The sequence below is a fragment of the Serinus canaria genome, chromosome W (assembly GCF_022539315.1).
Source record: "Serinus canaria isolate serCan28SL12 chromosome W, serCan2020, whole genome shotgun sequence".
In the NCBI taxonomy this organism is placed as follows: Eukaryota; Metazoa; Chordata; class Aves; order Passeriformes; family Fringillidae; genus Serinus; species Serinus canaria.
Window position 1 is genome coordinate 10,793,647 of NC_066342.1, and position 14,873 is coordinate 10,808,519.

Sequence of the window (14,873 nt, forward strand, 5' to 3'; positions counted from 1 at the left end):
TTCGGGTTTCCAATATGGGCACACTATGTGATGAGGGCAATTCATTTGCTCCATGTGGGGTCAGTGGCATGGTGGGTAGAGGGAACCTTTCCTTTAAACAACCACCCCAGCACCGGTAGTTGGGGTGCCAGGAGTTGTTCTTCTGTGCCAATCACCTCTGAGGCAGCTTGAACTCCTTCATAGGCAGCCAAGATTTCCTTCTCCGTGGGAGTGTAGTTGGCTTCGGATATTCTGTAACTTCAGCTCCAGAATCCCAGTGGTTGGTCTTGAGTCTCCCCAGGCACCTTCTGACACAGGCTCCAGGACAAGCCACTGTTTCTGCCTGCAGAGTAAAGCACATTCCTCACCTCTGGTCCGGTCCTGACTGGGCCAAAAGCTATTGCATGAGTGATGTCCTGCTTGATTTGGGCAAAGGCTTGCTGCTGTTAAGGGCCCCAGTGGAAATCGTTCTTCTTGCAGGTAACCAAGTAGAGAGGGCTCAGGATCTGGCTGCACTCAGAATTTTGCATTCTCCAAAAACTTATGGTGCCTAGGAAAGCTCGTGTTTCCTTCTTGCTGGTCAGTGAAGACATTGCAGTGATCTTATTGATGACCTCAGTGGGAATCTCATGCCATCCGTCTTGCCACTTTACTCCCAGGAACTGGATCTTTTGGGCAGGTGCCTTGACTTTACTCTTCTTGATGGCAAAGCTGGCTTCCAGCAGAATCTGGATGATTCTCTCTCCTTTTTCAAATACTTCCATTGCCATGTTCCCCTAATGTCCTGAGTTGACTCTATGATGCTTTTATCCCCAATTGTCTGTTCTGTTTATGCTAAATAATAAGTTTTGCACCTTTAGGACTTGTTCCAGAGAATGAGGAGGGGACAGAAGAAGCACACAGTTTGTTTTCAGACACTGCACTCACTCCTCCACATTCCTGCTCCTGGACTGTTGTTGTCTACAGATAGACAAACAGGACAAAGCTCTCCTTTGTTGTAGTTAGTTTTAGCTAGCTGAGGCAAAGAAGTTCCCGAGACTGTAGTTTGGGTTTTTTTCCCTTTTCTTTAGACCTGTTTAAACTTGCTCTAAACTGAACACCCAGAAGAGCACCAGCAGCTCACACCTGTGGCCCACCGGGCTGGGCCTGGGCTGCAACATTTCCAGCGCCGGAGGGACTGATAAGAGACTGAGTGAGCCAAGCTGCAACCCAGAGAAGGGACCTTTCTGAGTTTGTAGTCTCTTTTGGAGCAGCAAAAAGTTTTATTGTTTAATAAACAGTTTTTTCCACTTTTCTCCAAGGAGGTATTTTTTCTTGAACTGGTTGGGGGAGGGGCCAATTGAATCTGCTTTTCTAGAGGAACCCCTTTGGGGGTTGTCTCCGAAATTTGCCCTGAAACAGGACAAATACATTAGTGGCACTCAATGTAGAGGCCTTCATGTAGTTCTAGTCCCTAGGCTTTTTTAAGGTTTTAATACCTTTCTGGTCACTAAGATTATTGTCTCTAACACATAACTTTTACAGTAGAGGAGCAAGGATTAGAATAGCTATTGTTCTGGGCTTGGTGATAATGATTTATAGGGCGTTTACAAAGATACTGAAGTATGCTTATCGCACACTGCTAAATACTGTAAAGCAGCAGACAGAGGAAAAGGGGCAGAGAGATAAATCAGCAGCTACCCCAGTCACTCAGGCTGCAGCCAACACCCCAGCTCCTCAAGTTGTAGCTAAACCAGACAGTAACCCTAAGCCACTGGCAGTCGCTACAAGAAAGAAGCACACAAGCAAAACCAATCAGCCAGTGATCGACAACGATGATCCAAAAGAAAAAGTCTCAACACCAATTACTGATACAAACGCCAAAGTTAAAGCAATTAACACAAGATCAAAAGCCACTATTAATTCCTATTCCCTGAAAGACCTTTGTAGCCTAAAAAAAGATTACACTGGAAGACCTGATGAATCTAAAAGTAGTTAGTTAGTCCGTCTTTGAAATGCTGGAAGCGAGGCTACAATTTTAAACAGTAGTGAGACGAAGCATTTAAGATCCCTGTCACATAATCCTGTCATCAACCAAAGAATGATAAGGAGAGCTAACCCTCACAGCTTCTGGGCACGGGTCCTGGAAAGTGTAATGCAAAGATATCTGTGTGAAAACGATCTCCATATGCAAGCTCCGGGCTTGCTAGGGCCCCGTGGAGGGAAGAGGCTTAAAATGCCAAGTCAGGGTGAAGTAGCAAAAGAAGCCCCTCTCTTCCACTTTTCGGACCCCAGTTTATCCCTCTGTAACCCCATAGGTCACTTCTTCTTAACCCCTGCTATTGGACAATTTCTGATCCCCCCCTTGCCCTATATAATGGGCTGTTTTAGCCCATTCTGGTTAGAAGAGCCGTTGCTGGAACCCTTCACAGACCCCCCAATACAACCATCGCTGTGGAACGCCAGGACGAGTCTTCTCCTCTCTCGTGTCTGCCTGCCGGCCGGCCTGCACAACACCTTAGCAAGCAAAGAGCTGAAATTATAAAAGAGCTGAAAATCACTAAAGAGCTGATATCCCTTAAGCTTGCTAAGGTTGCCTGCGGCTAAGAGCGGCTTGGGTACTCAGACAGTCTGTCCCCAAAGGACTGAGCTATCCGGCCCCGTGCTGCCTGCTCGGGGGCAAACCTGCCCAGCAGGAAGCCAGAATACAAGACTGCAAAGCATGATGAGCCAACCTGTGATAAGGGAGTAAAATAGGAATGTAAAGTCCTTCGGGTAATACATATGCCAGTTTGATGACTTGATATGGGGTAATTGCCCACATGTATTGAAGAGCTTCAATTTGATGTTGGGTTTGTGACACCAATAACACCGCTCAAATACTGTCTCCTCTAGATAAGGCACAGTTATTCATCAAAGATACCCAAAATACAAGAACTTGAGAATCTGATATCAACAGAGGATGTAAAATAAGAGAAGTTGGGGTACAGAACCATATAGCATTCTGAGGGGTTATTCTATGAATCTTCATGTCTAGGCTAATAGGTTGCAGTCCCACCATGCAATCTACTCGTGTAAACAATTCCCTTTGCCTTCTAGGTAATAATTTGGGAGAGATACCATCTGGAAGAAATTCAGTCCTTGCCATGTTTGTATGATCATTGGATGTTTGATTATGAATACTCCAGCTGTTTAACAAGAAAGACTGCTTTAGTAAGATGCGAACACCACTGTTGTAAAATTTAAGTACTGGTTAGCTTTTTAAAATTATTTCCTCAATATTCCATTTGTTCTTTCAATCAGTCTTTGCATTTGGTGAGGAGGTCCGTAATGCAGAATGAGTTGTTCCAGTACTTTAATTCTGTTATGTTGATTAGCATATTTAGTCAGTTTAGCAAAAAAATTGTCCCAATGCTGTATCCACAGCAGAGAATACATATCACCACCTTCTTGACATGGGCAGGGGGCCAATGTAATTGACCTGCCATGTATTCAAGGCCCACCGACCCTATTTTATCTTTGCCCATGGCCTATATAATGTCCTTAAATGTAGCTGAGTACACACAGTATAATTACATACACATGGCTATAAATGTGTAATGGCAATGGAATAGAAAGCATTAGCAAGATTACCGCCTTCCAGGGTTGTACATTTTTGCTTTTTTTTTTTTTCTTTTCTATGAAGGTAACCATGTCTGGCAGAGTAACTGCAAGGGGGGGGTGACTTTATTAAATTCTCTATAATCTACAGTCATTCTCCAAGTGCCATCTGTTTTTTTAACAGGCTGCCAAATAAGATTGTTAAAAGCAGTCATGGTTTCCTTAACAATTCCCACTTGTTGAAGTGCCTGAATGGTTGGAGTAATTTTCTCTTTTCCCCAGGAATATGATACTGTTTTGCAGTTACAACCTTGTTAGTCACAGGCAGCACAACAGGATCCCACTTTGCCAATCCACCCAAGACTCATAAATTCCCGTTGCGAAGTCCTGAAGCAGAACCAACTGTTTTAAAGTTTCAACTGTTTTTCCTGCCAACATATCAATACCCACAATAGATTTTTTTTAAACTGGGGCAGTTAACACAGTTGTGGTAAATTGAGTGGCTTTTCCTATTAAGGTAACCTTGGCTCAGAGGGCTGGGGTTAAATTCCCCAAAATCCACAGGTCTGTGATGCGCCTTCTTTATTAACGATATCATTATGTAATACAGTAACCTCAGCTACAGTATTCACCAAAGCTAACACATGTAAAATCTCCCCAGATCACCACTTTATAGTTAAAGGAGCATAGGGACATTGGTTCCCCCTCACACTAAGAGACTACAGTGGTAGCAATTTTGGGGGACCTGCCAAACCTTAATTTCTGACATTTGGGCATTTTCCAGGTAGTGCTTTGCCTTGAGATGGCAGTTGGGAGTGGGGCTGGAGTGGTTGGCTTTTTTGCATTGGTGCTAACTTTTGCTGTTGGTGGAACACTTCTGATGTCATAATCTCATTTATTTCTCAGCTTAGTGGGGGTACCTTTTTACAGACAGGTTTCTTTGACTTGAAGACAGGTTTGTTGCTTTCTATGCAAATTAGTTCTCACATGCAGTCTTTCTGGAAATGGGTCGGAGGTTTTAGGGGTCTTGGGTGGTCTTGATCCCCCCTACAGTCCATGCCTACTACTCAGCCTCATTTCTATGCTTGTGATGTGCTGTGTTGTGCTTATGTCCAGGAGCTACAAGAATGTTTGTCCCAGAAAAGTGCTGCCCTACTTCTGCATGGATCCTTCTCCAGCCACATCCTGTTCTTTCCCACAGATTACCAAGTCCTTGGTTGGCTCCACTGCCATCTGTCTATAGGTTTTTGAGACATACATATTAGCCCCTTATCTTCTGGGATTCTACACCCTGTCTGGATTGCATCCTGTACTTACTGCACAAGACACAAGTGTTATCACAATGCTCCCAGGCACAGCAGAGTAAGGTGATGAGTAGCACAGCACTACAGCAGCAATTAAAGCAAAAAGTGGTCACTAACAAGCACTAGATTCTAAGAGGCAAGTGAACCCAACGGCAAGCACAGGAGCCTGCCCGTTTATAAGATGAACTGCAATAACAGCTACAAATTCGATCTAGCACATCCCCAACAAACCTATTATCTCGAACCCCTCTTGGCCTGCATTGGATGTCAAAAAAGGACTGTTGTGGTGGAGCTAGTGTTATAATTTGAACATGTTCTTGAATGTCCCTCCTGTTAATATTTCATCAAATAAAACTAACTTGAAGGGCTAATAATCTGCCTAATTGACACACTTAGTTTAAAAAACCCCCAAACTTGCCAGTTTTATTATTGCTCTATTTCCATAATACCCCTCTGTCTACCTTATTTGGTTTAAGTTGGGTTTTCTTTTAGGCTTGTAGTTACTGATTGTGTGAAGAGTACACACATACATGTATGAACATCAGTTTTTAAGAGTAGAGGTGATAGTAAAAGATTTTAAAATCATAGAAAATTTGGGGAGCTAGAAAGAAAGTTAGGCTTAGAAGGCCCTGAGAAAATAATAAAGGTCGGCCCTGGGAAATGTTAGGCCTTGTATTTGCTAGATCATGTGAAACTGCACCTGTGTAGTCAGTATATGATGATATAATTGTTAGATGTGATTAGATATAATTATTGTTTAAGGAATCATAAGAAACTATGTTAGGGGTTTGAGGGGGATCACGAGAAATCCATGTTTGGATTAAATCAATGTATACAATTGAACAATGTAAGTTTAATAATTAATATGTAACTTATATAACTATAGAATATAAAACACGTTCAGCTCGAAACCATGTCGGGTCAGATTTGGGTCTGTGAACCCCTGACACCCAGAGCTCTTTAATAAAAGCACCTGCATATAATCATTCCGTGATTATGTGTTCCTGAATGTTAACAGAGGGAGAAATCACTTTGTGGTAAAATGTAGCATCGTTCTGCATACTGACTTGCCTGCTATAAGTGGTCTGGGAATTTATTTAGGAACTGAAAGCAAGTGTTAGTGTTCATGGACTAATGCTCTTTTTCCGTAAAAAAAATGTGTTATCTTGTCCCTAAATAATGTGCTATGTTGTTTTCTTCTTGCTCAAGCTGTACTTCATAAAAAGGGCATATTTTATCTGTGATGCACTAGTTTTCTTCTTGAGCACGCATTCATTTAATACTATATCTGTGATTGTTTTCCTGTAACCTTTAGCATCTTCCCTTTCTGGTGATTGATATGGTTTCATCAATTGGCAATAAAAGGATAAACTAACATTTTTTTTTTTAATTTTTTTTTTAGTTAGGATTTTTCTTGAGAGCTCATGTGATGTAGCATATGGCTTCTTGAAAGTGGGTCATTAGTTTTAACAGTGGTGTCAGCCCCAAAAGATGAGTGGGAAAAACCAGTGGTTAATAATTCTTAAAGGGCTCCTGCTGTCAAGATAGCTGTTAATTGAATTCACTCTGCTATTTACCCTTTTACCCTCCACATAACTGGGAAAACATCACATCAGTACCAGTTTAGCTTTTCATCTGGTTGTGCTAGCCTGAGTCAACTATTAACAGGCTTAGCTCATTTGACTGTCCCTCAGATGGGCAGTCATGGAGAAGAAAGCTGTTTCTAGCCAATATCCAGTCAAAGCTAAAACACCACAGAAGTAAAAAGCTGTGGCGTAAAAGAGTACTGGACCAAAATCAGTTATGTGTTAAAAAAACTGATGATTCCTGCTGCAGGCAAATGCAAACGTCCAGATTTTTTTTAATAGTTAGACTTTCAGTGATTTGTACTGAGAAAATGAGGGTACAAATTACCTTTGTAAATATTCAAAATTTGTTCAAGGCTGTAGGTTCAAACTCCTGGTCTGTATTGCCTCCAAAACTGATGTAAATTGGTCTTCCGGATTAAGGCAGTGATTAGAGAACTGAGAATGGACAATGAAGATGAGTTTGCTATCTAATGTTGCTGTGCAGCAATATGCCTTTGCACAGCATCACAGCATTAGCTCTTTTTTCTGTAAATACTAATGAAAACTTTTAGCTCCTATTTCTAATGACTATCTTCCTCTAAGCCTTGGGTTGGCCATTTGGCATATGACAGAAATGCCTCATTAAACACAGCATATGCTTGTTCAGCTTTTTTTCTACAGCCTTCATGACTAGTACCTGCATTTCATAAGAATGTCATATTTACTCTGAATGTCCTCGTGATCTGTTTTTTTTCCAGTTGAAAGCCAGGTGAACAAAGTTTAGACACTGTTGCTCTGCACTTGAACAGTTCAAACGAGTCATTGCTCCTTTAAGACTGTCTTAGAAATGTTCATGTTATGCATAGCCATGGTGACACATGAAGGCAATTGTCATTATCAAAGAATAAAGAAATAGAAGGAAATGTTAGATCTGTAAAGGGAGCTTTTTGCAGTTATTCTTTTGAAGGACTGATAGCTCATTGAGGCTTAGGGTGACTAATATAAATATATTTTGATTGCTTCTTATTTGTGAGGCTTCTTAGGTAATTTCTGTCAAGAGGTAATAAAAAGTAGCTTTCATAAATTTAACACTGGCTTCTTTTCTACATGATATTATCTGAGGTCTTGCTTTCAGTTGTCTTTATGCGAAATTCAAAAGTAGTCACCAGTCTGTTACAACAAGACTAATTTCAAGAACAGCCTTATCAACACCTAAGCTAGGAAACATGACATTAAATAAGTATACCATATCCCCTACCATATACCAACTACAAGCAAAGTAGAGAGGTACAATAGACTATTAAAAACCACCTTAAAAGCATTAGGTAAGAAATCTTTCAAAAATTAAAAGCAACATCTGGCAAAAGCCACCTAGTCAATTAACACCCGAAGCTCTACTAACCGAGTCAGCCCTGCCCAATCTGAACCTTTACATAGAGTAAATAGAGACAAAGTCCCAGTAGTACGTCAGAAGTTTGTTACAGAAGACAGTTTAGATCAATTCTGCCTCAAGTACAGACAAACCCATTTGTAGAGTTTACTTTATTCAAGGACCGAGTTACACATAGGAAATAATACAGAAAGAGAAAAGAACACGATGTATACCTCAAAGAAATCTGATTGTTGAGTAAAAACTATATATAAATATCACTGCTGAATGTTACTGCCATTGTCTGTGTATAACTGTATATTAGATGTAAAATATATATGTTTATATAGTTAAAATATATATTAAATTTAGTAGTAAGCTAGCAATATGGGGATAAGGGGTGGAATGTCCTGAGTTAACTATATAATATTTTATCCCCAATCATCTGTTCTGTTTATGCTAAATAATAAGTTTTACACCTTTAAGACTTATTCCAGAGTGTAAAGGAGAAAGAGAAGAAGTACACAGTTTGTTTTCAGACACTATACTCACTCCTCCACATTCCTACTCCTAGGCTATTGTTGTCTACAGATAAACAAACAACAAGACAAAACTCTCCTTTGTTTTAGTTAGTTTTAGCTAACTGAAGCAAAAAAGTTCCCTAAACTGTAGGGTTTTTTCCCTTTTCTTTAAACTTGTTTAAATCTACTCTAGACTAAACACCCAAAAAAGCACCAGCAGCTCACACCTGTAGCCCACCGGGCTGGGCCTGGGTCGCAACATTTCCAGCGCCAGAGAAACTAATAAGAGACTGAGTGAGCCAAGCTACAACTCACGGAGGGGACTTTTCTAAGTTTGTCATCTCTTTTAAAGAAACAAGAAGTTTTATTGTTTGATATTATTTAGGGTTTATTGTTTAATAAACAGCTTTTTCCACTTTTCTCCAAGGAAGTATTTTTTTCCAAACCAGTTAAAGGAAGAGCCAATTAAGTCTGCTTTTCTAGAAGAACCCCTTTACAGATTGTTATGAACAAAAAAAGGGTTACCCATTTTTTTTCCAAAAGTAGAATTACAAGTTTTACCAGCTCTGGCCGAAAAGTGCTTTTGTTAGCTGCTTGTTGTAATCACCTGTTAAGTATCGAGTCGTTAGCCATCTATGGTTGAGAATTCACTCTATTGTATCAGCATCAGCCTGCTTGTGGCCAGGTGGGAGGATAGCATTCCCCCAGACAGTAGAGGGGAGGGAACCAGGAGTTGATATGCGGATAAGTTTAGAGCCAAAATGCAATAGGGCAAGCCCCTATTCCAAACGCAATTAATAAACCCCTAAACCAGCGAGCCAATATGGAACTCAGAGATCAAAGTGGTCTCTAGACATCAGGGGTGAGGTGAGAAGCCAGCAGAGACTCTGAAAACCTTGATGGCCCCTCACCACAACTTAAGAAGATGCTAGTTAGAGCCAGGACCTGAGTCTGCCAACTCAAAACCGGGATCCTGGGGGTGTATACCCCTGCCTGCTCTCGTGAGGCCGGACCCCCAGCTCTGTCCCCTGGTGGACAAAGCTGCATTTGCCTCCTCCTCCGAGTCACTCCAGGGAGCTGCGACGGCGAACCCGTGGATGCGTCAGGCTTCCCAGCCTTGAGCTGATCACTTTTAATAAAGGCATCAAAAAGGGAGAAATATCTCCTGCCCTGTTTATTTCACAGATTCTCTGCCAAATTTGCCCTAAACCAAGACACATGCTTATTTCTCCCCTTGAAGCATCTTTTCTCCCTTATAAGGGCATAGAGTATTAATAATATTTGTGTGGCAAAACATACAGACAGCTCAAGAATTAAGACTATCTACTTTCATTACATATCTGATGATGATTTATATAAATGCAGCATAAGTAGCTTCCAACAATTATTTCTGTAAATACAGAAGAGAAAAATTTTACTCTTCCTATGATTACTTCCCATTAGAAGTCCCTACCCCAGAGAAGTTAGCTAATACAACTCCCCTTTCCTGAAAGACATTCACAGCATACCAGACGATATTTCCACACCACCACACCCAGTTGACATCATTCAGAATGTAGCCCCGGCTAACACCTTGTAGCCATTGCATCTGGGGGCGAAGTTCCAGGTAACAGCCCGTGAAACGCCTTCTCCCGGTCACCCAGAAAACATGTCAGCCCTACATCACTCTCCCCAACCCCTTTCCCACCACCCCTGTTGGTCCCCGGTGCTAGGGCGGTCACATCCCAGTGACCCACCAGGCTCGACAGATACAGCTGGGCACCACCCCCGATGAAACTCAGACCCCATCCCCAACACTCTGAGCAGGAAACAGAGTGGGACCAAGCCCGAACTAAGGTGGCAGTCCAGCCCCAAAATGCCCCACCACTTCGATCAGGCCTCAATGGTCACCTGACTCCAGCCCCAGAGGACTGACCACAGTCAGGCGACCGTAGGCGGCCATGTCCCTCAGCCGGCTATGGAGACTCATTGCTCAACACACCCGCCCAGCACGCTACCCCACGCAGCCCGACTGGACCGTGCCACTCCGTGGAGCAGGCAAGAGTCCCACTCCCTGCCACTCACCTTTGACTTTGCCAAAGGTACCAACGCCGAGCGTGTCGCCCAGGATATAGTGCCCAATCTTCACCCGGCCATGCTCGTGCTTCTGTTTATCCGCCACTGCCGCCGCCATCTTGAGCCTAGGGCCGAGCCTGCTCATAGACCGTGCAGCAGTACTAGCGGGGGAGGAGCAAACAAATAACACTCATCAACTCAATCTGGAAGTGATCTCAGCACTTATCACTTTCCTGCCCTCCCCTGGGGCAAATCCTTGCTGTTGAGTGGGAGAGGGCTGTGACGGCTCATGGCACCCTAAGGGGTGAGGGTTCTACAGGTGGGCCCTGCCGGCAGGGCATAAGGGCGGGATGGAAAGAACAGCCCTGGGAAACTGTGGGGCAAAGTGAGGGGGCCGGGGTGTTTTTATGCCACCTTCCCTGGGAAATACTGGAAATTCGCACGGATTTCGGGACCGGGAGGGAAGGCGGGTGTAGAGTGCTTCTCAGAAGTGGTGGCAGTTCCCCTCAGCTCTGGCGCAGTGTGAGGAGCTGACCTGGGCCCACCAGCATCAGAAGTGGCACCGTCTGGAAGCTTAAGCTACCTTGTATTCCTGGCTAGCACCGCAATCGCCCGCGAGGCCTGTGCCTGCAGGCAGCGGGAAGCTAGGGCTAAGCGCTCCCCACAATATGGGTTGTCCTTCTTGATGCTAAAGTGAGAAGATGTGTCAAACACAGGCATACTTTCAGTTGAGAAATTGTGATAGCACAATGATATTGCTAGGCTGTCTGCATTGTCACAGCCACGGAGTGCCATGCAATGTGCTGCTGCACACTGCAAGGCCTGCCTGTGGAGAGCACACAGCAGCTCTCGCTGGGGTGGTGGCTTGTATTGATTTGCACAGCCTGGTTTTTGGCAGCAGGGGGACCACAAAGATGCCTCCTGTGAAAAGCTGCTGGAAGCCAATGGCTGATGGCTCTGAAGATGGACATGCTGCTGGCCAAAACTGGGCCAATGAGAGAGGCTGGTAATGCCTCTGTGATGACATATTTAAGAAGAAAATTAAAACAAAAGTCACAGGATTTTGCTTCTAGTTAGAGAATAAGAGGTGGTGAGAACATGTGAGGGAAAACAACATGATGACACCAAGGTCAGTGCAGAAGGAGGGGGAGAAGGTGCCCCAGGCACCAGAGCTGAGATTCCTCTGCAGGCTATGGTGAAGCAGGTTGTCCTCCTGCAACTCATGGGTCCACCGGGGATGCAGACATCCACCCGCAGCCTGTGGGGTAGGTGCCCATGCCAGAGTGGGTGGCTGCCTGGAGGAGGCTGTGATCCAGTGGAAGACCTGGTGGAGAGAGGAGGCTCCTGCTTCCAGGCTGAAGCAACCTGTCCTTGGAGGACTGCATCCTGTGGAAGGAGAGACCCACATTGCAGCAGTTCTGGGAGGACTCTCTGCCCATGGGGGGAGTTTTCATTGCAGCAGGTGCGGTATGGCTGCTGCTCGTGAGAGTGGACCCACGTCAGAGAAGTTCACGGAGAACTGTCTCCCATGGGAGGGACCTCATAGTCTCACAGGGGAATGAGACAGAGTGGAAATTAACCAGAGTAGAAATCCATATCGATTTAGGTAAAAAGTACATCTTTGAATTAAGTCTGTAGCTTGTGAACATAGCTGTTTAGTCTGACTGCGTGTTCTTGCAAAAAACCTATGTTCGAAGAAATTGCTTCAGCCGAAGGACAGAGATAAGGGGAGACAGAGAGGCTGCGGGAGGCAGGGCAGGGTGACCCAGGAGTTCTTTTTGTACTTTCTGATAAAAAAAAACTAGCTGCAAGTGTAACGCGAAATCGCTAAAATGAATATTTATGAACCTGTTGTGAAATTCTATGCATATGGATTCGTAAGGAAGATAAAAAGAGATCTGGAGTTCCCAGAGGTACGCATGTCCTTTTAAGGGGAACGATCCCCACATGCGGCCAGCGCTGTAATAAACATACCAGCTTTACAACTTTTACAAAAGTTGTGGAGTTTGTTTCCTTTTCGGCAATTCAGGGAGGACTCCTTTCCCAAAGAAAACCTCAGGTGACCAAAATTCCCACACCCTGTCTCCCTGTGCTATCGATGGGAAGGAGGGAGGGGCTGGAGGGGAGGAAGAGGTGTTTTTAAGGCTTATTTTACCTCACATTATCCTCTTCTGTTTCTGTTAGTAATAAATTTCACTTCGCAACCTTAAGTTGTGCCTGTTTTCCCCTTGAAGTGTTTTCTCCCGATGCTTATCTCAACTCAGGAATCCCTCGTTTACTTTTTTTTCATTTTCCCTCCTCTGCCCAGCTGTGGCAGGGGAGAGTGTTGGGGATTAAGTTTCTTTCCTTTTCTTCGTTTTTACTTCTAGAATTTTTTCCCATTAATTTGCTAGGAGACACTGACAACTGGGTAGTTAAGACAACAAAGAAGTGGCCAAAGCCTCAGGGGAGGAAGGCATCTGGTTGCATCTCTCTTTTGGGGAGTTTCTTTTCGAGGGGCAGAGATACCGTGAGAATTGGGCAGGTAAAGGGGCGGGGGCAGCTACTAGGCACTCTCTCGTTCTCTGTTTCGGAGCAGGATGGTCGAAGCTGCTGCTTAGGAAAAAGAATTCGATGCCACCGCCATAACCCAGCCCGAAGCCTCTGTTCATGAGAGGAACAACTGAACTGGGACCTTATTATCACCTACCTCACTAAAAGAGGGACCCATCACCATCTGCTCGGGTGCCCGGGAATCCTGAGCTCGTCTCTCCCTGCCCTGCTGGGAGCCGGGCCGCCGCTGCCCCACCCCCACCGGTTCTTCGGCACTGCTCTGGGTTTCTCCACGCTGTAGCCCCACACCCCCTCCCCTGCCGGGACGTCCCGCAGTTCCAGCTATCGCCGCGGAGCTTCTGATACATCTCGTCCACCACCCCGGGATTTTTGCTCATTCCTGCCGTTCCAGATTGGTGCTCCTCAGAGTCCTGCTGGGCCATCGGGAGTCACCAGTGCTCCTGCCGTCTGTGACCGTAACTGTACCAAAGGGGAAAATGGCTGTGGCCGAGAAGGCTGTTACTGGGTTTGTGGTTCTGGTTGTTGTTAATGCCATAGTTGTTGTAGTTGATTTGCTTTGTTATACATACTAGTAAAGAACTGTTATTCCTATTCCCATATCTTTGCCTGAGAACCCCTTAATTTCAAAATTATAATAATTCGGAGGGAGGGGGTTTACATTTTCCATTTCAAGCGAGGCTCCTGCTGTCCCTAGCAAACACCTGCCTTTCAAACCTAGACAGAGGGTGAGCGAGCGATCCTTGTGGGTGCCTGGCATTGGGCCAGTGTCAAAACACAACATGGCTGAACATCCACATGCAGACAGGGTTTCAGGCACTAATAATGCAGTGTGTTGCATATGGTTAAAAAAACATTTTTTCTAGTAATAGTCTTAAATATGATTCAAAAAACATTCAGTATTACTTGTTACAGTCATGAATTTAACAGAAAGTTGGAAAAAAAATTTAGATCCCTGAAGAGTTTTTATGTGTTAAAGCATCCCCCTAACCTAATGGGACAAGAAATTTAAACCCATCTGTTCATTACTATGGAATAAAAAATATGAAAGCTTTAATAAGAAATATGGTATGAAAAAACATTTCATAAAACATTACAGACTGTGTATGGTAATAGTTCTGTACAGAATCACAGAATTTTAAGGGGTTGGAATGGACCTTAAAGATCATCTACTTCCATCCCCCTGCCATGGGCAGGGACACCTTCCACTAGGCCAGGTTACTCCAAGCCCCATTCAACCTGGCCTTGAACACTTCCAGGCATGGGGCATCCACAACTTCTCTGGGCAAACTGTTCCAGTGCCTCACCAGCCACACATTAAAGAATTTTTTCCTAATATCTAACTCAAATTTCCCCTCTTTCAATTTGTACCCATTACTCCTTGTCCTATCACTGCAGTTCCTGATGAAGAATCCCTCTCCAGTTCCCTGTAGCCCCTTCAGGTACTGGAAGTTGCTGTGAGGTCTCCACAGAACCTTTTCTTCTCCAGACTGAACAGCCCCAACTTTCTTAGCTTGTCTTTGTAAGGGAGGTGCTCCAGTCCTCTAAGCAACATCGTTGGTCCATCTCTGGATTTGCTCCAACAGTTCTGTGTCCTTCTTATGTTAGGGGCACCAGAACTGTACTCAGTACTCCAGATGGGGTCTCACAGGAGCAGAACAGAGGTGCAGAATCACCTCCTTCATTCTGCTGGCCATGCTCCTTTGGATCCAGCCCAGGATTCTGTTGGTTTCTGGGCTGCGAGCACTCACTGCTGGCTCATGATTTTTCATCACCCATCACCCCCAAGTCCTTCTCTGCAGGGGTGCTCTCAATCACTTTTTCCCCCAACCTGTAGGTGTGCCTGGGACTGCCGTGACTCAGGTGTAGGACTTTGGACATAAAGGGGGCTGATCTAAAGTACCAGTGAACACTATGCAGAGGCTCAATTCTAACTCATAATCCTCAA

At 44.3% G+C, this 14,873-nt stretch overlaps 1 protein-coding gene across 1 annotated transcript in view; it reads right to left on the reverse strand.

Annotated features, from left to right (window-relative positions):
* The window catches only part of LOC103824837 (5'-AMP-activated protein kinase catalytic subunit alpha-1), a 58,502-nt gene that overhangs the window by 38,308 nt on the left and 5,321 nt on the right, over window positions 1-14,873 (reverse strand). Inside the window, 1 exon segment of the mRNA XM_050986361.1 lies at window positions 10,385-10,536. Within this exon segment, the coding sequence (XP_050842318.1) occupies window positions 10,385-10,520 (136 nt within the window). The 5' untranslated portion in view covers window positions 10,521-10,536.